This window comes from Heptranchias perlo, chromosome 5 (genome assembly GCF_035084215.1).
Source record: "Heptranchias perlo isolate sHepPer1 chromosome 5, sHepPer1.hap1, whole genome shotgun sequence".
Taxonomy (NCBI): Eukaryota; Metazoa; Chordata; class Chondrichthyes; order Hexanchiformes; family Hexanchidae; genus Heptranchias; species Heptranchias perlo.
Genome location: NC_090329.1, coordinates 33,816,844 through 33,841,214, shown reverse-complemented (window position 1 = coordinate 33,841,214; position 24,371 = coordinate 33,816,844). Strand labels below are relative to the sequence as shown.

General features: G+C 39.1%; 1 protein-coding gene across 2 annotated transcripts in view; it reads left to right on the top strand.

Moving 5' to 3' along the window:
* Positions 1-1,976: 1,976 nt before the first annotated feature.
* The window catches only part of LOC137321352 (myelin transcription factor 1-like protein), a 238,022-nt gene continuing 215,627 nt past the window's right edge, over positions 1,977-24,371 (top strand). For both annotated transcript variants that reach the window (XM_067983737.1, XM_067983738.1), the window contains exons 1-3: positions 1,977-2,031; positions 2,212-2,245; positions 2,545-2,607. In XM_067983737.1, coding sequence (XP_067839838.1) covers positions 1,977-2,031; positions 2,212-2,245; positions 2,545-2,607 — 152 coding nt within the window. The remainder of the gene's footprint in view (positions 2,032-2,211; positions 2,246-2,544; positions 2,608-24,371) is intronic.

Here is a 24,371-nt window from a genome sequence, read left to right as displayed (position 1 = left end):
TCTGATGTTTTGCTGTAAAGCTTTTCTCTTTTTTTATCCCCATTATTTTTTTTATTTGCCCTTGTCAAGATGAGGGACTTTAGTGCAGGATATTGGAACACTTTTTGCATCCAGTGTTGACATCGAGCGCGGGCACAGCATTGGTTAGATGTAGCGTACCCTGCACTCTGCTGTAGCAGCGGGCATTAAACATGCTTCAGAGCAGCACCCCTGCTGCAACAGTGTGACATTTTCATTCTGCACACCAGCTATTCATGAAGTCTTCTTGTGTAATTGCCAGTCTTTTACTAAATTGGTGCCAAATTATGGATAGTTTTGTGCTGCTGAGTGATGCTGACTAGGAACTGGATTTAGAATAGGCAAATTACTTTGACCCTTACAGCCAACAGAAAGAGGAGACTTCAATCTCACGGAAGTCTGGACTGGATTCAAATATAGATCCCAGAAGGCAGTGTTGTAATCGAGGCTGCAGCTACATAAATTGATATTTTTGAATAAAGAAAAAGAGCACATAGTATGTAAGAAATAACATTAGTTAACACTTTTTAAAAGCCTAAAATTGCCAATTCATGCTGAAATTTTACATGTTAAAATGTAAGTTTTTTTTGCTGTTTCTCGGTTGTTGCACTCTAAATGTTCCCTTCACTTTTTATTTTTCCTTTTTTTCTAATTGCAGGTCATCCGATGCTTCTATGACTTGTGAGGCTTTTTTTTCTAAAAAAAACTGGAACTATTTTAGAATCTGAGCTGCCTATTGGCAAGACTGGATGGAACCCAATCTTGCAAGACCTCTACTCAAATGGTCCCCTGAGGGATGGGGGTGGGGGTGCGTGGGGATCAGTACAAAGAGATATTATTGGGTGGTGGATGTCAGTCTAAGTAACGCTAAAAAAAAATCATAGGTGAAGCGCAAAAGAGGCATTGATAGTGAATTGGAGTGCATCCAGTGAACACTTTGCACTCATGTTCCACGCTAACCTTGGGCTCATGCCAAAGCTTGGGCAAACAGATCCTCCCTGGTGATGATCTGTCTCCTGGTCTTGCAGATGCTCATCGACTGGTTAATGTTTTAAGGGAAGCCTTTCCCCTCGGCGGCTGTACTTGCAGGCCAGGTTCTAATTGTAAACTATTAGCCAGATTACCTGATTAGTAGCAAAACTCTGTCCCATTATCCCATTGTGCAAAAGGATTTGGCAATATAAGTACTTTGGCTGTTTCTCGAAACTAGAACCTTTTTTATTGTTTCTAAAGGATTCAGAGATTCAAATGCAAGGGGTGAACAAAAAGAAGCTTTAATGGTCTCCAGGTAGAAATTCAGTATGCATTTGCAATTTTTACCAAAAAAAGTGTCCACCAATTATATTTATAATATTTTGCTGCTTTAGTTTTAAAAGGTACATCTTTGAATCAAATAGGCAGATAGAAAATCAACAGTTACATTGATTTATTGCATCACTAGAAAAATTAACCATAATGAAGGAGAAGTGCAATGTTACATGCTGGATTCCTCTACAATGCAGTAGTATGGTTCAGATACACTTGGCAGAATTTGTGAGTATATAGTTGAAAAGGTTCACCTTTTAAATAGAGCTGAGTAACCCTTTGAGATATCAATTTCTAACTAGGAGACTGGAAGCACCTATCCTAATTAATCATATTGCAATCAACATCATGGTTCTCTTGAGTGAGAAAAATTAACCCTGAAAAATTTAGCAACGTGAAGAAAAAATGTTGCATTAGCAACATCAAAAAAATCAATTGTTTTGTTTTTTTCAAACATGGACTGAACTTTTCTTTATCATTATAAATAAAAAAGAGGCATTCAAATCCTAAATGCATTAGTTTTCTGTATCAAAATATATAAGGAAGCAGGGAGAGGCTTGTTAATAAATCCTGTGGCACACTTTGACATGCTGTGTATTGAAGGTCTGTGTGTGCTGGATAAGGACACTGAATGCCTACTAATCTGTTTTCAGATGGAGGCGGATGCAGACCAGAAGCGTCACCGCACACGCTCTAAAGGTATCAGAGGTAAGGCTATTGGCTCAGTAAATCAGTCAAACCCCTGCTCAGGGTGACCTTCATCCACCAGAGCCTCTTTGCTTGTCTCATCCTGACTGTAGTTTTCATGGCAACTTACTGGCTGTAATATATGAAGAACCAGGTAATTATAAGAGATGATAAATCTGTGTTGTTTTCATTTCTCCCCAGTCCCCATAGAACCAGTAATCCAAGAACTGTTCAGGTGAGTGCTCATTGCAAAAAGAAAACTTTTCACCACATTAGCAATTTTGAAATTTCATGCCTTTTAATGGATAAAGCATGTTGTCACTTGTATTGGTGGTCGGCTCATGCTGGCTGCGCTGAAGAAATTAATTCTCCTGGGACTTGCTAATGAAAAATCCAGTATTCGGCTTCTTCTCTCCCTTTCTTACTCTATCCCTCCCACACATACACCCACAGATGTGCACACATGCGCATGTATGCACATATAAACCAGTGTCAGTGACAATTATCACAATCAAGCTTTTCTCTTTTTTTTAGTTGTCCAACTCCTGGCTGTGATGGCACAGGCCATGTTAGTGGAAAATACGCAAGGCACCGAAGGTAATTTGTGCACTTCTATTTAATTATTTTCTTTCTGAATGCTGGAGTGAGGCAAGTGCAATTAAAGTATGATGTCTGAGCTCAGGCTGTGAATGTTCTAACTATGCTGTAAAGGTTTATTTTACTTTTATAATGATGGGTAGCCCCACAAGTATGTGTGAATATCCTGACACTTTGAAGACTATCTTCGACAAAAGGAACACAGCTGAATGTCTGATATAAACTGTGAAACAGAATATTAGGAAGAACATTGCCTGCAGTAGAGGGAAAGTTCATTTAAGTAAATCATGAGGATTTTGTAATGGACACAAACTGTTTATTTTAACAATTTAAGCATCAAAACAGCAATGGAACTAAAGTGATAATTACTTTGAAAATACAAATGTACAACATTATTATGGGCACATACCAAATTTACAGAGGTTATTGGAATCCTATCTCATCTAATCTCAGATTTCAACAATTGTGTTATGGTTTGATCCAAAATTGTAACAGAAATGTGCAACAGAAATCACTAAGATTGCTTCATTGACAGAACTGGAAGCAACATTTGTTTTGGAAAGTGTAATGTTTCAGATATTGAGGTGTTGTGACATTATGCCATGGTCACTTGTTATGTTTTGTACTGCACACACTCATCAGCCTTTGCGATGCAGTAAAGACTGTATGCTATGCCCAACATATATAACTACCTTTTGGGAAAGAACAGTCCATCTTGCACTTGGCCTGTAACATGAAGAAGACATTATTATGACTTTGAGTAGGGCAAATGTGCATAAATATATAATGGTAGGGAATCCTGTTTCTGCTTTAAACCACTGATAACACATCAGGGTGAAAATTCTGAGGCTGTTTTTTTATGAAATATACAGCAAAAAAATGCAAGATACTATTCCACTGACTATCAAAAATAGCCTTTTCAAACAAAACCCCATCCTCCCTTTGAGAGATTTTTAGCCTCATGTCTGTTTGAATATTTTCTTTTGTGAATTAATGAGTGAAACATGTACAATGTAAACATTCTGAACGGTTTGATAAAATAGTTTGGTAGTTACAAAGTAAGACTCAATATTGGTAAGATTTTTTGACGAAAACAGGTGCAGAGACTGTGGCCCTTGTTTTCCTCTCCTCCTCTCCTGCCCAAGTGTAAGTTGGATGGTGCACTTTTCATAAGAGCTCAACTTGGCCTCAGCTGAACAACACCACCAACAACTTGCATTTATATAGCACCTTTAACATAGTAAAATGTCCCTAGGCACTTCACAGATGCGATTATCAAACAAAATTTGACACCGAGCCACATAGAAACATTAGGACGGGTGACCAAAAGCTTGGTCAAAGAGGTAGGTTTTAAGGCACGTCTTAAAGGAGAAGAAAGAGGCAGAGAGGTTTAGAGAGGCAATTCCAGAGCTTATAGCTTAGGCAGCTGAAGGCACGGCCGTCAATGGTGGAGTAATGAAAATCAGGGATGCGCAAGAGGCCAGAATTGGAGTAGCGCAGGTTGATTGAGGTCAAGTCCTCGGTCTGGGGAGATCATTGGCACGAGCCTGAGTCCAATACCATGGTGCAGCACATTGGTACAGCAAGGTAGTGTCCCTCTGGAATGACCCATGAAAACATACTTCAGTCATCGTACCCAGCATACTCTAATGATACTGATGATTTAATATTGATACTGATACTATGGGGTCGATTTTACCCCAACGGGAAAGGGGCATCCGATCAGTTAAAATCGCCTCTGAAAACTTACCTCCTTGTTCCCACTCCATTCCCGCCCACCACCTCTTTAACTTGGCCCTTTTTTTTGACGGCTGAGGCATCCGCCTGACTTGGGGAGCCTCGTTAATAGATGCAAATCAGGATCCTATGATGTCATTAGGACCCTGATGGCATTTTAACCGCTGACTGAACGGAATGCCCAATGGGATCCTCACCCACTCCCACCCACGAGATCCTGCCATAACCCCCTCTGTGACTTACCTGAATGCCAGCGGGTGGCCTTTGGACTGCCTGATCTTTGCCTGATGGCAGCCAGCCGGCTTCCTCTTTACACCCATTTTGGCTGGGCAGCTGGCCGGAGCGGGGCGGTGGGGGGGGATGTAAATAAGTCCTGGGAATTAAAATAGCCCGGGCCTCAAGAAGATGACATTGTCGGGGGGGGAGGGGGGGAAATGTAACGCTCGTCTCACCCGCCCAAAACCTGCTTCCAGTTAAAATCCCCCTTTATGTATTTTAAAGGTGCATTCTGAGCTAGGATTGCCATCTTTTGCCAAGTACAAAACTGGATAAAGGGTGGGTTTGGGAGTAGGGTCAGTGGTGTAGCTTAGGGAAATACTTTTGTTTAATTCTCTTAAGGCAGATTATTTCAAGTATTGTGTGGCATCAGTGTTCATTTGCTGCAGAGTGTACATGTATTTCAGTACAGATTATCTTTCTCTTACACTCTGTTTTGCAGGAAATCCTAGCTCGTGCCTCTTTGCCAGCTCTTTGTTTAGAACCTGCAGATTTAGATTTAGCACCTCTGGCTCCTTATTATTTAGTATATTTGTAATATGTTTTCTATTAATATTTGTACTTAGTTGAAGTATTAATTTCTATATATATTTGGAAGTTTCCCCTGGTGATTAGTTAAAGTATAAGGTACTTATTTGGGCTTTTGCTCTCTCTGCTTAGAATTTCTTTTATACTGTGATCGCTAGGACCAGCTTCTCCCTCAGTACTGCTGGCACTAAACATCATTTCAAGGCCTTAGTGGTTTTGCAGTTGCAGCAAGTCTGAATAAGTCCACAATTTTTATATTTTACTGCAAACGCCACAAAACTGGACAAAAAAAAAATCCAACAAGAACTGAGACCCTGGATATTCCTGCCCAGTTTACGTTAGCAATAACAACTGAACAGTCTACTCAAAAAATGGACTGTCTAGGCAAAAAACAATTAGGTGACAACTCTAAATGCAATGGGACCTTGAGCTGGTGGAAGCATTTTAAGAAGAACAAGGAGAAGAACTTTCATTTATATAGCACCTTTCAAGACCCTCAGGACATCCCAAAATATTTTTGAAGCGTAGTCAGTGTTATATTATGGGGAAACGAGGCAGCCAATTTGTGCAGAGCAAGGTCCCACAAAGAGCAATGTGATAACGATCAGATGTTTAAGTGATGTTCATTGAAGGATAAATATTGGCCAGGACACAGGGAGAACTCTCCAGCTCTTCTTCGAATAGTGCCATGGGATCTTTTACATCCACCTGAGAGGGCAGATAGGCCTCAGTTTAACATCTCATCCGATAGATGGCACTTCTGACAGTGCAGCACTCTCTCAGTACTGCGCTGAAGTGTCAGCCTGGATTATGTGTTCAAGTCTCTGGTGTGGGACCTGAACCCATGACCTTCTAACTCAGAGGCGAGAGTGCTACCACTGAGCCACGGCCGACACTTTTGGGGGTGAATTTCAACTTCGGCAGAGGCACAAAACGGATGGTAGAGGATTAGCTGCCCATTATAACTCCCGCCTGATTTCCATTGAATTCAATAGAAAGAAAAATCGAGCAGAGTGCGTTATGGGTGGTTACTGCCTATTTTGTGCCCATGTTTCAGTTGAATTTCACCCCTTTGCCTCATGCTTTAATTCTCTCTCTCGCTCTCTCTATTCAGGCAGTATAATCATGTTCAGGGACACTGTTTTATGGTGACTGAATAAGTCAAATTCTAGTTTTATTACATGGGATTCTGGGATATTTAACAGTGTTTTGGGGATCACATCTGTGATTCTGTCTATTTATAATTAGGCCCATTGGTTAACGTTGACTGAATAAGTCAAATTCCATTTTTATTACATTAGATTACAGGATTTTCCATATTTTATGATCATGTTGTTTCACTTGTATTAAACCACTGCTTTCTTTAAATGGCACATTGGTTCCTGTGCTGCAGGGACTGGGAGGAGGAGAAGGGTTGTTGCCCATAAAGGGCAGTCAGACAGTATTGAATAATGGAGATTTGCACATCGACAAATATTCTGGAGCTTTGCTTGATTGCCAAAGAGATCAGAGAGTATTTACGCAGAACTTTCCTTTAGGAGCTTAATTGGGTGGGCAGAGTCAACGATAGGGCAGACTGTACATGGTCTGTGAAAGAAGTAGGCTTAATGGACTGAATGGCATTTTCTCATTCCATATTTTCTTATATTCTTAAGTAAGCAACTTATTTGAGTCTCAGTCATCATTTGAGTTTTTACTGAGTTTTACTGGAAGAGGTAAAACTCTAATTATCCCAGCCGTTTTGCCGTATGAAAGTTGACTATTGTAAAGACCATCACAGTTTTGTATCTACTGCCTGATGTCAGTATTAAGCATTCTTAACTCAGGTAGACTAGGTCAGAGGCATCTACCATTGCCTCATTGCTCTCTTGCGATTAACTTTATTCTTTTAGTTGGAACTCTAGTTCTTATGGTTCTAACAGTCATGTAAAAGAGAAAATATTTTAATTCGCTCTAAATTGTTTTGAACTGAAAGCCAGGTCTCCAGAGATGTAGGGTAGCGACAAAGGCAACAGCTTTACTTCACTGCACCTTCTACCCTTGCAGTTATTGCACCATTACTAATCTTTGGCAAATAAGGTAGTGTTTGTTCAAATAAGAATGAACATTAGCAAAAATGGTTGAAATGAAATGCCTGCACTATTTATTTTGTTTACAGTTCAGTCACTGAACACAACAGTCTGACATATTTGATATTCTGTAATATCAGTTATTCTTGGCATTTAGGGTAAAGAAATTAATATATTCAGTTCCTAAACTCAAAGCAGCTTGCTTGTATTCTTTAAACATAGGTTTAGCCAAGAGGAATTTTATTAGTTGTAAAAAAGTGCTTTTTTGTATTTGTCTACTGTGTTGGCAAGCTGATTGTATAGTGCATTGATTGGAACTTTTTTCATTTCATGTAGTTTTGTTATTGTGCTGGAAGTAACTAGAACTTATAATGCCCTTCAATTAGCATTTTGAGTGCGACCCTTCATTGGGCTCTGACGAAGGGTGAAACCTGAAACTTTAACCGATCTTTCTCTTCCAGATGTTGACCTGCCAGTTTCAACATTTTCTGTTTTTATGTCAGATTTCCAGAAACCACACTTTTTTTCTCTGTGTCTGCTGTAAATAATGATTAGTCTGTCTTACTGATACTAAGGGAGCCTTTATAAAAAGAATACATGTTGGAGTAGTTAATTTATCCACATAAAATATTATTTCATATTTGAATATCATTCCAATGGCCTTTCTAGTTCTTTATTAATCCCAACAGTTTATTTTTTATTTTTTTTTTAGTTTTTGTCAGAGCGTTCCATTAACAATGAGGGTTGCAGCTCTGTGTGATTTCATGTACGGTATTTGTGTCGATAAAAATATGTCTTTCAAGTTCTTTGTTCCTATTTCTGTAAGTATTAGCAATGGCAATTCTTAATATGTTTATGCCAAAAACATATTTCAAGTGAGCAGTTTGAAAAAAATTTTAAAAAATATGACCAAAAATACATTTAGTTACTCAAAATCTTATGATTCCAAAGCTTTTCAGAGATGGTTAATCTGAATGTGTTTTGCTCTTCTAAAGTGTTTCCTGTCTTATGCAATAATAATTTATTACTTCCCAACATCGACTATGTATTTTTGGCAATCTATGAAAATCAGATTTTATAAATAGTTCCTCATAAAGCCACGAGACTGAATAACCCAGAGTATATATAAAAATGGCCATTGCTCTCTCTTGATAACAAATTATTGAATCTTCTCTGGCCTATTTTGCTGTATTTTATTTAAATTTTTTTTTCATTTTGTGTACCTTTTCACCCACCAGTTTGATTGCCATGGCTGCTGCAGTGGGTGAATAATTGCCTGTCTTAGCAGGAGCATGTTCTGGAGCTAAAGTCGAGTGCTTTCTTCGTGATGTATGCCTCATTTGGATTCAGCCGACAGCCTAGGGGCTGTATTATTCATGCCTTGACAGATAGCACTCACTAAAAGCATTGGACTAGGGCCAGGTACTGGCAGGGAGATTCTGGAACATTGCACCTTACTACTCAGAGTATCATCTACAAAAGGAAAGCTGCTTCATTTCCATAGCTACGTTAGCATGATAAAAATATAGAAATCCAATTTGCATTCAGCAAATAAAGTACAAAATTGTGGGCTTTTTTTGCAGCATGCATGGATTAAGATTTTTAACAAAATTTTCTACATTTAATTGCAAGGCTTATGTTTAATTAGTAAGTCACCACAAGTGAAAAATGAAGATTCACATGAATGCATATAACACAATGCAGTGACACTGAATTCACTAATTAATGTATGGCTGCTGTACAGCAGAATGCACTGTGGGATATTTATTAGAAATGCAATGCTTGAAGTAGGGCTGGCTTTAAGTATCTCTTTTCCTCCCCCGATTTTTCTATACCACATTAATGTATTTCTGCATCTGCTTGAGTTTATCTTTCAGGCATAGACTGGAGATTTCTCTTTAATGCTTGTAAGCATCCCTAAAACAACTGCATTTTTAAAAAACTCACTTCATGAGGACTAAAGTTTGCAGTCTAATTAGGAATGAAGAGGATTCTGAACACGCTGCGCATCCAGTAACATTCCGCATGTTATAAAATGCATGACTTCATTAATGCTGTTTTTGCCACCACAATACTCTTTCCTTCGTACTTGTATTTGCTGGTCTAACCCTGTAGCTGCAACAGTGGTTCAGCTGTTTCCTTTCAACCTAGCGTTAAGCATTTTTTAAAAATTCTCCCCTCCTCCCCTACCCCTCACTTAGTTTCTCCTCTCCTTTCCTAAAGCAATGATTTATTTTGGGGCACGATTCCACAGGCTCCAGCATGCTAGTCCTCACCCAAGTGTCCATCCTTCATGCACAATCTCCGCCACTGAACATAGGCAGACAAAATAGGGCATCACAGACCCTGGCTTCTGTTTACACTCTCACATTTCCAGTCAGGGTCACTGGACGGTGATCAGGAGCAGGAACCCTGACTGTCTTTTCCCCCATCCTTAGCCCAGCACCAGTGAGGCCAATTGTAGTGCCTCACCACTGCCCTAGCTGAGATCCACGATAACTAAGCACAGACCAGGGATCGAACTTGGACTTTCCTAGTCTGTATGACTCAGTACCGTGCTGGATAGTGGCTTCATTTAAATTTTTATATTCTGGAGTTTAAATGTTTGGGAGAAGGAGCCTGTTTATTTACTGATGAGGTTCCTGTAATTGATCAACCATAGCATCAGTTGATTTTATTTCTAGTTTACTGCACTGATTAAAATCTGGTAAAATTTATCACAGTATCTATTATAAAATGTAAGCCTTATCTGTACAAGCAGGAAGTGTGGAACTCCTTACCTCTCTATGTTTCTTTCCTCCTACAATCTACAGGCTTTTAAAACCCAAGGTTGGCATCAACTAATTCCCGATTTATCATTTTTTTTCACTCTTTTTTCAACTTTGCTGACACCTACATGATCGACCTTAGTCCTTTATCTTGGTTTCTCAATTCATACTCTATAATTGCAATAATGCCCATTCAACCTGTGTACCCAAGGAATATTTTCAAGATAAAAGATGTGAATAAACAAAGGCTGCCTGCCTATTATCTCTCTCAGACACATACCTATATATAAAAATGCACACTTCCTACCCATGACACTTTGTTGATTGGCTGAGTTTTCGTATTTGTAAAATAGAAACACATTTTTCTCACTGTGTTAATTATTTATATTTTCGACCCTCTAGTTGCACATTCTTGGCTATGACACCATGGGCCACCTACCCCCGGGGTCTGTGCATGCACAAATCACACAGAAATTTATTTATGGCACATTCCACTTTCTTTCCAGTTTAATTCAGCTGGAAACAAAAATCGGTCAATGTGTAAAACAGGTGGCCGATCCACTACCACCCATTTTAAAGCGAAAATTCACCCGAAAGTGCTTTAGTTTTTTGTGGTGGTTGAACATTTGTTTTTTTCCTGCTGCTCAACCACCTCCATTTCCCCACCCAACGCCCCCCCCCCCCCCCACCGAAACAGCATGGCCACTGACTCACCATGAGGATTTCCGTGGAAGAGTCTTCCATCTAGCATGTGACGGTCATACTCCAGAGGGTAGATTTGAACTTTCACCACTGAGTGATAAACTGAAATAGTGGATTAGCTACCTATTATACACTCCACCCCGATTTTCCTTTCCATTGAAATCTTTGGAAAGAAAATTCCGGTGGGATGTATAATGGGTCGCTGATCCGCTATCAGCAGGTCACTGCCCGGCGTTGAAAGTTAAAATCTACCCCTAGAAGTTATACTTTGTTACAGATGTGAAGAAAGAAAAAGAAAGCCAGGCGTTATATCCTGGGTTCTTTTGACCCAAAGCCTGAAATTTACTGACCTCTAATTGACCTCTGGATTTTACAAGCAGCTACAATTCCTTGGAATCTCAGAGAGAACGAGTAGTGGGCGTAAAGGGACAGGCCAAGTTAGCAGTTAAACATCGCACCATGCTCCAGACCCAAGACTACTAGGGTTGCCAATCCTCCAGGATTGTCCTGGAGTCTCCAGGAATGAACGATTAATCTCCAGGACACTGCTGTGAGCAACTCGGGAGAAAATTCATAGGGTAATTTAAAAAAAAATGTTTCTTTTTTAATTTTCTTTGAACACTTTTGTTTACTAGTTATAAAATATTGGTAGATGGGAAAAAAGGCTGTTTGACTGACAGTCAAGAATCATCCAAACTGGTAATGAAGAGTCTGTTCACTTTCCAATTAACATGGGAAGGCAGTGTCCTGTGAGGATAGAAGTGTCAGGTGACCAATGGTGGGAGTGTAGGGGTAAGGCCATTGGAGGTGGGAAGTCATGTGATTAAACCTCCAGGAATACATCCAACCAGAAATGGCAACCCTAAAGACTACCAATGAGCAACGCAAAGGGAGATCCACCATTTCCATAAAAATACTTCATCTTTTTTCTTAAATTATTGTTTAGTCTTCTGTAAGGTATGAATACTAGAAATATGAAATAAAAGTCAAAGTGTTGAAATGCATAACAAATCCATCAGTATAGAACTGATCAACATTTTGGGTGGGACATTTCATCGGAAGATTTTACTGTAATTTAATTCATACCTTATTAATAATTGGAACTCAGTTTGCCTATTAAATAGTATTGACTAGAGAAGTTTATGGAAAATGAAACAAGAAACGGCTGCTCAATCAGTTGAGTGCTTTGATTCCCGATCAAAAGGTCATTTGCTCAAGTCCCAGGGCCTCTGTCACTCACCCTTGTGTACATCAGTTGGTTGAGCCTTGTCAGGTATTGGCTTGGGGGAAGGGGTGAACGGGTGGTGGTAGATGGTGCATTACACAGAAGCAAAGCCTTCAATCTCAGTGAAGGACAAGAGAGGAGGAAAAACTGGCACGATCTACCTTGCATCATTTAAATCATGCCTCTTGTTAGCTGATCACAAACAGCATTATCAGCCACTGCTAGAAAAGCTGCAGCCCAGACTGTTCCACCCTTTCAGCTGGAGGAAATGTCTGCCAATGAGAAGGCTACGATGAGGTGTTATTGGGAATTAAACCAAAAAAGGGATGAATTACTTTGCTGCATGATGCTGTTATTTTAGTACAGTCCTTCAGCGCTGACTTTAAAGGTGGCATTATTTGGGACACATAATTGAATGAAATATGGTAAATTTAAATTAAACAAAATGCCTGTAATGATTTCTCTGCTTTCTTTTTACTGTAATACCTCTTACAGATAGCTACTGAAAAATGATAATAACAGGGGTTTTGCAAGTTTAATGACAAACAAAAGGAAATGTAGCCTGGAAATTATACTCTGTAATATTATGCTTGATGCATTTGTATGAATTTCCCTTGTCCTCTTTTAACAGAGCCTTTAACTTGTTCTGTTAAAATATGGACAGAAATTTGAGATGAACATGCCAAGTACTCGCACAATAATATTGCAGAGTAATTTCCAATCTTATATGCCAAACATAGTTTGTAGTCTATTTGCTTGAAGCATTTCAGAAAATAAAATCAACACAGATTCTTCAACGAGAAAGATCAGGATTATGATCAGATCACTAAATAAAAAGAAATTCCAGACATTTTTAGCCTTTAAAGTCTACAGATATAAGGGTGTTCAACTGTAGCAAATGAACAAATGTTCAGCTCATTGAAATAAACATTGCCCATAGTTTTGAATGAGATTCAAAATATTCACCAGCAACTTTGGATGATTAAATGATGATCATTCAGATAAATTCAAACTTCACATTCAAAAGTTCCAAACTTGATTTTTCTTTGAATCTGAATGCAAATTTCAAATTCTAATAAGGCTGAATTGTGAGTGACTGCCACAAGACCATCAGGAATCTGACACATATCCCCTGCCCATACGAGACCCGCTAGGTTAGACATAGACCCCCTCTCATTTCTTACCTACCCACACAGACAAACTAGACTGGCCATGAAAACATTCACAAAACACTTGATTAAAAAAAGAACCATCATAGATCACAAAGTAGCATTTTAGTGTCCTAAGGTAGTAAAATATAGATTTGCTCCCATGATTTCCACAATGTGATAAGTTCCCATTGTCATCCAGGTCATCTGAGTGAAGTGCTGAAATGGAGGCGAGAAGCTTCCCAAAGGAGAGGGACTAAGAATCAGTGTTAACATGTGCCACTCTAGTGCACCATCTAGTGGCCAAGTATATATTGACCAGCACAGGCAAAGTCTTGGGACGAGCGCTCCAGCCTAACCTGTTTTGTCAAGAAATGATGCACACTGGTGGGAGGATAGAAAGAGAAGAAAAAAATAACAAAAAAATATCAATGTTGTCTAATTGCAAGCAGACATAAAGATAATTTGAAACAGAACATGATGCTACCACTCTGTGCATATACAGTTTGTTTTTAAAGTGTGATTATATTTGATGATCTAAAATGAGCAAAATTTGTTTTCTTTAGTGTTTAATTCACATGACAGTAAAACAAAAGAGCACTGGTTCAAACAAGTCTACAGGAGATCTAGTGCTGGTGCTAGGAAGTTCTTCACACAGAGAGTGCTCAACACTAAACATGGACTTCTGGGCAGGGTAGAGGAGGGAAAACCCTGAATCATTTAAGAAATTTGAATAATTGGTTCGAGTGTTTTCCAAAATAGGTTACATTTTCTATATTCAGCCATGCAACATCACAGATATTGGGCTGCTTACCAGTGGTGCAGTTCTCCATATTAAAATGTACCTAAAGCCATTGTCTATTTATAGGAACTGCTCACTGAAGAGCAGTTCAGATTCGCTTGATCTTGGAATGACTTAACACATACATTAGCTGATGCAAAACACACAGAAGAAATTCCCAACAAGTGATACTAAAATTGGCCACATGTAAAATACTGACAATAGCTTAACTCTGGAGACATATAGTGCCAGAAATGTAATAGTTTTAATCATGATTTTAATTAAAGAAATCATTTACAGGCTAAAAGATTTGATTGATTAATAACAATGCAATAGACCTCTGAAAGCTTTTGAAGTACCCTGTGGATTGTATTTATAAAACTGTAGGCAAGCCAAAAATTATGTAAATTAAGAAATATATTTGCTTTCCAAAAACATTTTTTTTAAAAAAGGAACTAACATGTTTAATAGTTCAGAACATGCACACAGTATGAACAGAAGATACTTGGAGACAAATCACTGAATATAGAATTTATGTTCTGAGTGAAGGAAGAATATAATTACATGTGAAAGAATACAGAAGTGAGCAACAAAGGTGATTCCAGGCATCAAAATTTAAGCTATGAGGAAATTGGGTTTGTTTCCTTTGGGTTAAGAAATTGGGTTTGTTTCCTTTGGGTTAAGGAAATTGGGTTTGTTTCCTTTGGGTTACGGAAATTGGGTTTGTTTCCTTTGGGTTACGGAAATTGGGTTTGTTTCCTTTGGGTTACGGAAATTGGGTTTGTTTCCTTTGGGTTACGGAAATTGGGTTTGTTTCCTTTGGGTTACGGAAATTGGGTTTGTTTCCTTTGGAAAAGAGGAGACCTTGAAGTGTTCTAATTGATGTTTTCAAGATTGTGAAGGTGATTGACAATGTTGATCCGGGAAAGTTGTTCATTGTGGCAAAGACTCCAACTATCAGCGGCAAAGTTTATAAATAAGGAAGCATAAGTAAAAAAGAAGCAATAATGGAGCTGTTTCAGCCAGAGGATCATAGAATTGTGGAATGAGTTACCAGAGAAGGCAATAGAAGTGAACATTGACATTGAAATGGTTCCAAGAGGTATTTATAGAGAGAAAAGATTGAGGAATATGGTGAGAAAGTGAATAAATTGGATAGATCTTTGAAAAAGGGAGGGGCTTGTTGGGCTTAATGGCCTTTTCTTCCCCTGAAAATCCTTATGTGCCTATGAATGAAGTGAACCATATAACTAACTGATGGCTCAGGGAAGAGTGACTTGAAAACTGTTCCTATATTTTTATATGTAGGGAGGCTCTTCTAAAAGTTCTGTAATTTTGGTCAGGGTACAAGAAAAAGTTTGTTGTCTTTTGGGCGATTACCCTGAGACCTCTAACCTCTGACTTCTCTCACTCCATTGAATCCTTGCTCGTTTCTCCATTTTATCGACGCTACTATGGTTCTTCCCCTTCTGACCTTTTTTCTCTAGTTCCTCTTAAGCTGCAGATAAGCCATGACCTATGCTCTCCCTGCTCCCAGCATCCTCATTATTTCAAAATATAAGTCTCTTCGCAATGTCTCTGATTCAAATTCTTTCCCAAAGCTGTGTAACTCCTTATCTCCCTCGGTCTTTCTTTCCTGTTACAATCTTCAGGCTTCTAAAACCTAAACTTGGCGTCACCACTTCCTGATTTACTTTAACTGTTTTACTCTTTCCAACCTTGGTGGTATCCTGAGTTTTGACCTTTCAATTTGGTTTCTCAGATACAATAAATCATGCTCCTGTGGGCTATGAAGTGCATTTTATTTACACCATTTGTGACAAAATATGAGGATAGAATATTTTCTTTTATGATTAGATTAATTATAAACATGGAAGACACTTTAATACTTCTGGTCTCCATATTAAAAAAGAATATAGAGGCACGGGAGAAGGTGCAAAAAAGATTTACAAGGATGATACCAGAACTGAGATTTTATAACTATCAGGAAGGACTGAACAGGCTGGAGCTCTTTTCTCTAGAAAAGAGAAGGCTGAGGGGTGACCTAATAGAGGTCTTTAAAATTATGAAGGGGTTTTATATGGTATATGTAAAGCAGATGTTTCCACTTGTAGGATAGTTCAAAACTAGAGGTCAGAAATATAAGATAGTCACTAACAAATCCATTAAGGAATTAAGGAGAAGCTTCTTTACCCAGAGAATGGTTAGAATGTGGAACTTGCGACCACATGGAGTAGTTGACGTGAATAGCATAGATGCGTTTAAGAGGAAGCTAGAGAAACACATGAGGGAGAAAAGAATAGAAGGATATGCTGATAGGGTTAGATGAAGTCGAGTAACAGGAGGCTCGTGTGGAGCATAAACACCAGCATAGACCAGTTGGGCCGAATGGCCTGTTTCTGTGCTGTAAATTCTATGTTATACCTCCTATATCTCTTGCTCTTTATCCCTAGGATTTTCTCTACCATCTTGATCATTCCATTAGCAAAAATTAAAGTTAAAAAATATAGTCAGGTGTGGTCTCACTAATAATTTATTATTGAGCTAGTTTAAATTTCCAGTTATTAGTATTTTATTTGGAGCAAGATGTAAATAAATGTTATTAGGGTTACAGTCTGGCCAGAGCAAAAACCGCCAGGTTTGGAGGCATGCTCCACAATCTGATTCCTTATCAAATCGCCAATTTAAAAATAAATTTATACTAATGGTCCTAAAGAGTCATGGATAGAAATTTGCAATAAGACTGTGGCAATGATTAAAATATGCTACTTTTGGACCATTAGCTGAGGCAATTGTAAGGATTAAGTGTAGTCAACGATTGGTCCCAGTCCCTATGCTTGGTTAAGTTATGCAAATGAAAGACCATTGAATAACAGAATTGCATTCAATGATCTGTATCCCCACATGAATTGCATAGAAATAGATGGAGTGACAGATTGATGGTAGTGTCACAAGGGAATCTTATATTGAGAGATTCAGAAGGTTTCAGAAGCCACAAACTTTCAGAATCGTCCTTACCTCTTGATGGAATGACTATTTTTAGCTTATATTTGTGTTAATGTTTTATTTTATTACCATGAAATGAGGTTGCTACTGGTTGTTGTCTCTGTGAGTTTAGTATGTGGTAACATTCCTATTAGGATTAGAAAGATTGGGACAGTGATGTGGATTTAAGGATTAACAGCTGTTGGTGATGATTACTTTGAAAGGTAATGGTATCACACACAAGGCATTATCAAGTAACAATACAGCAGTGTTCAGCAGAATAGTGGAGAATAACAACACAGTGCATGTTATGTTGAAGTATTCTATAGGGGTGTGAATGACAATTTACTGGCCAGTAACATAATAATTCGCTATAGTGAAGTATCATCAAATGACCTTATCTGTGAGGCACATTCCTTAATTCATTTAAAACTTGCAAATAAGCCCCTAAGGAATAAATACAGTATGCAATATATGAAACCTTGCACTGCACTATCACTTCATCAGATTGATCTGTTTAGAATTAGATTGTCCTTTTGAGTTTGGAAAAAATATTTTCGTGAAACTCAGATACAATTTAGAAGAAAAAAATGCTTCACTGGGTGTGTGTACTTGGTTAATTTGGAAATTCATGTGTCTATTGACCAACATACAATTATATGTACTTGATCAGTACATTTATAAATGATACACTAAGAATATCTTCAATCAGTTAAAAAATGTCTTTGGAGACCATACATTTTTCCTACAGTGCTTCAAGTCTTTAAGGACAAACTGTAATAGTGGTCAGTGCTATTATTTAGGGAAAAAAGTCATATTAGAATGAAGGCCTAACTATGTGTTTCATTTGGATGAAAATTGGTACATCCGCCTGTTTTAGAGAAAGACCGTTAAAGAAGATGCCATCTTGTAACAATTGGAAGTTATAACATTTAACAGTTGAAAAATTCTTAACCAAGCATATAAGCATTGATTGAATGTGTGAAGTTGAAAACAAAAGGGCAAAATCTGAAAGTCTTAGATTTGATTATGAAAAAAATCCAGGCTGAATTCTACAGATTAATTTGTATTTTGGGAAAATAAATATAATGTCCCAGAATTTGCTGGAGCGAGGCATCTTGTGGTGTGCCCCGTGAGTTGGATTTTTTTTCCCTCACCCTTCAGCTCGAAAAATTTTTGCGCCACTAATTGCTGGAAGTGTGAGCTAATAATGGCGAGGCAAGGTCAATGGGCCATCTGGGACCTCGGTGAACAATGGGACCAACGGTGTATCTCCTTAATCTATGAAATTTAAGGATCAAAGAAACAGGAATGACAGGGAAGGAAATAGGGAGAATTAGAGTCAAATTAGATGCAGAAAGAGAAATAAAAAAGAGGGAAAGAAATATTGGATTAAGAGAGAGGAGAAAATAGTCAGAAAGGAAAAATAAGAAAAAAAAAATTAAATTTAAAATTTAAGAAGCCTTTAGGAACAATTTACTACCTGCAGGAGTGAGACTCCACAGTTTCAGTTGTTCCCTTTCTGGGCACTCCGAAGTTGAGTGGCATTGCAGGAACATAAATCTCATCATTAAAAGGGTCCTTGCGTCAAATACCAGCCCTAAGTTACTTTGACAAATTTAATTTGTATTTGTGGTGCAAATGCAGCAATTTCTTAATACTCATGGGGAAATTGACGGCAAGATCTCGTATTTGTGAGGCTAATGATGGGGCGGTGCAAATCGTCCAGCAATTTGTGGCGATTTGCAATTCACAGCGTATCTCTTCCTCGCCACAAATTGCTGGGTTTTTTACACACTAATAATGGTGAGCGCCATGAACGTGCCTTTATTTCCCCAGCAAATTCTGGGCCATTGCATTCAAAGAAGATTTTGTGGTCTACTTTTATGGTTTTCCAATGTTACATTAATGCAATATCTTTCCGTAATTAAATAAATTTATAGTGTTACATTGTTTGAAATTAAGCATTTGAACAACTAGGAGTCAGGAAAACAAAAAGGTTAAGCGGGATAATTAAGAGATTGCAATGCTGATTTTTAAGGCTAGCACATCTACCTCCAAGTAGACATTCAATTGTAGACAACTGAGTTGAACACTCAGGGGAGGGAGAATGTCAAATAAAACTCCTCACAAATTTTCAATCAAAGCCAATTATGTTAACCTTAGAGGCAGATGTCAAATGTGCGTCCATGCACATTTTTAATTAGGAATAAAATAATTAAGTTAAGCAGGACATTTGAAGGTCAGCTCGCTGATCATTTTTTAGTATATTGTTTAATTCAGGGATAACACTCCACTTTTGCTGGAAAGGAGAGAAAGTAAAATTAACAAGAATGTTTAGAGGCAGTGTGCTGAGAGGTAGTTATTTTTATAAGCCAGTCATACTGTGTCAACGTGAGACAGTTTTAGCTTTGCATCAATGCAAAATGTAAAATGAAGTTTTGGTGCAATTTCCCACAAATTGAATTTTGGCAAGTAAGATTAGGTTGTCATGCCTTCGGCTTCATTTCAGCTGTAACATAACTACAACTGGCACAAAGCAAGGAGAGTTAAATTCGATAACCCCTGATTCCGGGCGCGGGAGGTTGTGGTGTGCGATTAACCCGCGCCCGGTTGTTGCGATGCAGGCAGCACGTGAGATTTGTGCTGCCTGGTCATTTACATGATTCCGGCGCGAGCAGCCAGGCGTGGCTGCGCTGTTGAGTGGCTTTCACTAGAAGGGGGGCCCCAATATCGCGTGAGTGGCTCGCACCTCTTAAAGGCAGCCTGCACCTCTTATTTGCAAAATATAAGATATCAGTCCGCACAAAGGCTGAACGGAGATCAGACATCGCTCACGTAAAATACAGATGCAGGTCCTGTCCCTATGTTTACCAACTGTTGAATTATGTTAAAATATTGAATAAAGGTTGCGCACTACTAAATCCCACATCCTCCAATCTGCACTCCAGACCTCACCAATCTGCCGATCTGAGTTTGTACCAGGCCTGCGAGAGAGCGGCACCAAGGTTTTCTGCTGATGCTTTAGAGGCCTTGGTGCAAGAGGTGAACAGAAGGAGCGGCATCCTATATCTGCGGTGGGGTAGTTGGGGGAGGCAAGAGGCCCTCCAGACATATGCTTAAGAGGCAGTAGGGGATGAAGTCAATGCCAGGCGCATAGCACCACGAACATGGATGCAGTGCAGGAAGAAATTCAATGCTTTGACAGGAGTGGTCAAGGTGAGTGAGGTCAACTGTCAAGTGGCATCTCCCACCAACTGCACCACTAGCCGCATCCACTGCTCCACGCATTACACCCCACATCACCCACATACTAACAAACTCTTTCAATCAGTACTCAACTCTTCCAGTCAGATGCTTCCTCTCACCCTCACACATTACCACTGTTACAAGCCGCACACTCACAACTCACAGATCTCACACACTGGCAGCTATTCAATCATGACAGGCACATCACCCAAACATCCTGCAGGACACTCACTGACGCACGTCCCGCTTTCTTGCAGAAGAAGGTGGCGCATAACAGGAGGCAGCAAGTGGCAGTGGCATTTAGCCCCTTGAGTCTGTTCTGCCATTCAATGAGATCATGGTTGATCTGTGACCTAACTCCATATATCTGCCTTAGCCCCATATCCCTTAATACCGTTGGTTAACAAAAATCTATCAATCTCAGATTTAAAATTAACAATTGAGCTAGCATCAACTGCCATTTGCAGAAGAGCGTTCCAAACTTCTACCACCCTTTGCGTGTAGAAGCGTTTCTTAACTTCACTTCTGCAAGTCCTGGCTCTAATTTTTAGGCTATGTCCCCTAGTCCTAGTATTCAAGTATAGGAGACCTCCAAAAACAGGTCAAATGCATCAGCAGCCAGAAGCAATAATCCAGCAACCAACCTGTAAGTCCAGCATGGTCCCTTTAATAGCCGTCTATGACATTTTCAGCTGTTCATGGTTAAGACAGTGCGTTGGCTGAAGCTTTGAGTTCCAAAATCTTATCTGTCCCTTTAAATCAGCGTTGCACACTGATCTAACGCACATTCTCCTTACTTTACATGGTACCGGAGTTCGTTACCTGCACGTACGCAAATGCCTTGACCAAAATGGCGTCAGGCGCACCTCACGCTAGAAGCGTGAAGGAGGCTGCATAGGACCTAACAAAAAACGGGCGATACGCTGCTGAATTTATAGCTCTTCATTTTTGATTCTTTTAATGTTAACATTAAAATTTAACAGGCATTTGGATACTGGTTTTCCTGGCCTGAGAGTGATGAATAGCCCTCAATATAATTTAGCATTGATGGTGCTCATTACTCTAATCGGGTACTAGTGTCAAACAGATACCAGTCCTGTAACGATATCCATAGTGCTGCAATCTGAACTGCTTTTTGGGGAGGGGGGAGGGGGGAGGGAGGAAGTTGTTGAGCCAATAAAGATATGAAAATCTCTTTCTTACAGTGCGTTCCTCCCCTGCTGCTGCAAATAATTTTAAAAATCAAAATATTTTGATCATTGATACCATTTTGCAGATTTTTTACCACCTCAGAACCTAGGATCAGATAAACAAGTTAAATGTATGTTTTGGCTTTTCCTATCACATAAGCTAAGCTCTTGCATCACGATATTGCTCAGCTATTTGTATATTCAAAACAAGATCAAATGCAGAATTTAACCATTTTGATTTTTATTTTGGATGTTTTATTTAAAATTTTCCAGCAGATGTTAAACAAGCTGTATATTTATCACATTGGATGGGAATTCCTCAGAACTGCTCCTGCTCTGCCGCCATAACTTTGCCGGAAGTGTAGCGGTAACCCTATTTACAGCGGAGCTGAAGCAACTCTTGAGAAATTTCCCGGCCATTGAGTTGGATATAATTTGTTGGTACAATTTTATGTTTATTAGGTTTAAAAAATCCCAGTAGAAGCTGCCAGGGAGCTTCAATTAAATGTATTAAAACGAAAAGTGTATTAAGTTTAAGCAGCAGTACGACATGGTGACTTGTTAACGTCAACAATGAGTGCTTGACTCCTGACCAGGAGGTTGTAGGTTTCACCTCTCACTGATATTTAAGTGCTTTTCGGGTTAGTTATGCTAGTTCATTACCAAACCCCTCGGTGGAATGCTTTGTGCAAATGTAGCATTTCATCTTTTTTGTTGGAGGGGGTGAGGGAAAATTTAGCAATGAACCATCTTGCCCTCATCTTGATTAGCTCATACTCCATGGTGCTTGGAGGTTAATTTCAGCGGCATCTACAACCCAGATTGTCGCATGTCCTTATGAAATAGTGAGTGGTCTCAAACTAGAGAAGGCAGGAGAGGGTAAAAACTGCACTGCCACATGAATTATGAATAGACATTTTAAAATGACTGTTTGAGAAGAGCTTACTTTGCAGAAACTTAATTGACATTTTTTTTAGGGAAAGATATACCAAATAAACACACTTTTAGGCCTGGTTACCAAGTTTTGATGAGTAATAAACAATTTCAGACTTTCAATCTGTCTAAAGTTCTTTGAAAATTGGCCAAATGTTTCTGCCACCTGCTAAAACTGGTCTCTTGCTGGATTTTCCATCTGCAGAGAAAGGCTTTACAGGGCAACAGCAAACAATCTAAGGCTGTAGGGACTGTGTTTGGGACCCTTGATTAAGGTAAGATCTCCACGAACTCTTAAGAGCTGGGGATAGTAGAATATCTAATCTGTTTCGATTTAATGGAATTTAAACTTTCCCTTCAAAGCGACCACTTTATGTCATGAACACAACAGGTGAACTATGGTGCTTCTGTTGGTTCCTTCTGCTTGGACAGTTGAACCCAATTTTGTAGTAAACCTCAGACTGCTAAATAGCTCTGCTTTTCAGTGAATTTTGTACTCACCAAAGAAAGGGATATTGGTGCTGGGAAACAGAAAATTTATTTTTCAGTTTTTCCATCCAATGCAAGGATCAAGCACTCTTGGGTCAGGTTACACACAGGTTAAAGCTTGTACAAATAATAGCTGAGCCTAGGATTCAAACTGAGACCTCTTGTGCTCTACTGTCAGAGCTGCTGGGCTCCTAATCAATTTCTATTTAATATTTTTAACCATTTGTTTGAGAATCATGTTAAGGAGTGTCCACTTGATAAAGCTACTTGCTTGTATCTGTGTTCAGATTAATTGATCAACTTCTTACTGAGTTTGTCACTCTGCAAACATTTGTATTGATTAATAAAATAGATAGTTCAGAAACAAAAAGCCTGTTCCTGGCATTATTTTTAAGGAAGTAAATAATTGGATTGAAAGTGCCTATCAAGGCATCTTGAAGTCCAAACTGTAGAACTCCTTACCTTTCCCCAGTTTTCCAATCCTCGTGCCTTTTAAAAAACCATTGTCACTTAGCCGCTATTTCTTGATTTATTAAGTCTCTCCTGATCTTTTCAGTCTTGGTGGTGCCATGTAAAGAAAGAAAGAACTGGCATTTATATAGCATCTTTCACAACCTCAGGATGGCCCAAAGCACTTTACAGTCAATGACGTACTTTTTGCAGTGTGGTCACTGTTGTAAATGTAGGGAAACGTGGCAGCCAATTTACACATTGCAAACAGCAATGAGATAATGACCAAATAATTTATTTTAGTGATGTTAGTTGAGGGATAAATATTGGCCAGGACACTGGGGGAAGTGAAGTAGGTGAATAAACAGGTTAAGTGATTGGGCAAGAAGGTGGCAGATGGAGTATAATGTGGGGAAATGTGAGGTTATTCACTTTGCTAAGAAGAATAGAAAAACAGAATATTTTTTAAATGGTGAGAAACTATTAAACGTTGGTGCTCAGAGGGATTCGGGTGTCCCTGTGCACGAAACACTGAAAGTTAACATGCAGGTACAGCAAGCAATTAGGAAGGCAAATGGTGTGTTGGCCTTTATTGCAAGGGAGTTGAAGTACAAGAGTAAGGAAGTCTTGTTGCAATTGTACGCTTTGGTGAGACCACACCTGTACAGTTTTGGTCTCCTTACCTAAGGAAGGATATTCTTGCCTTAGAGGCAGTGCAACAAAGGTTCACCAGATTGATTCCTGGGATGAGAGGGTTGTCCTACGAGGAGAGATTGAGTAGAATGGACCTATATTCTCTGGAGTTAGAAGAATGAGAGGTGATCTCATTGAAACGTATGAAATTCTTAGAGGGCTTGACAGGGTAGATGCTGAGAGGCTGTTTCCCCTGGCTGGAGAGACTAGAATGAAGGGGCATAGTCTCAGGATAAGGGGTCAACCATTTAAGACTGAGATGAGGAGAAATTTCTTCACTCAGAGGGTTATGAATCTTTGGAATTCTCTTCTCCAGAGGTCTGTGGATGCTTAGTCGTTGAGTATATTCAAGACTGAGATCGATAGATTTTTGGACTCTAGGGAAATCAAGGGATTTGGGGATCGGGCGGGAAAGTGGAGTTGAGGTCGAAGAACATCTTATTGAATGGCGGAGCAAGATGGAGGGGCCGTATGGCCTATTTCTTATGTTCTTATGAGAACTCCCTAACTCTTCTTCGAGTAGAGCCGTGGGATCTTTTAC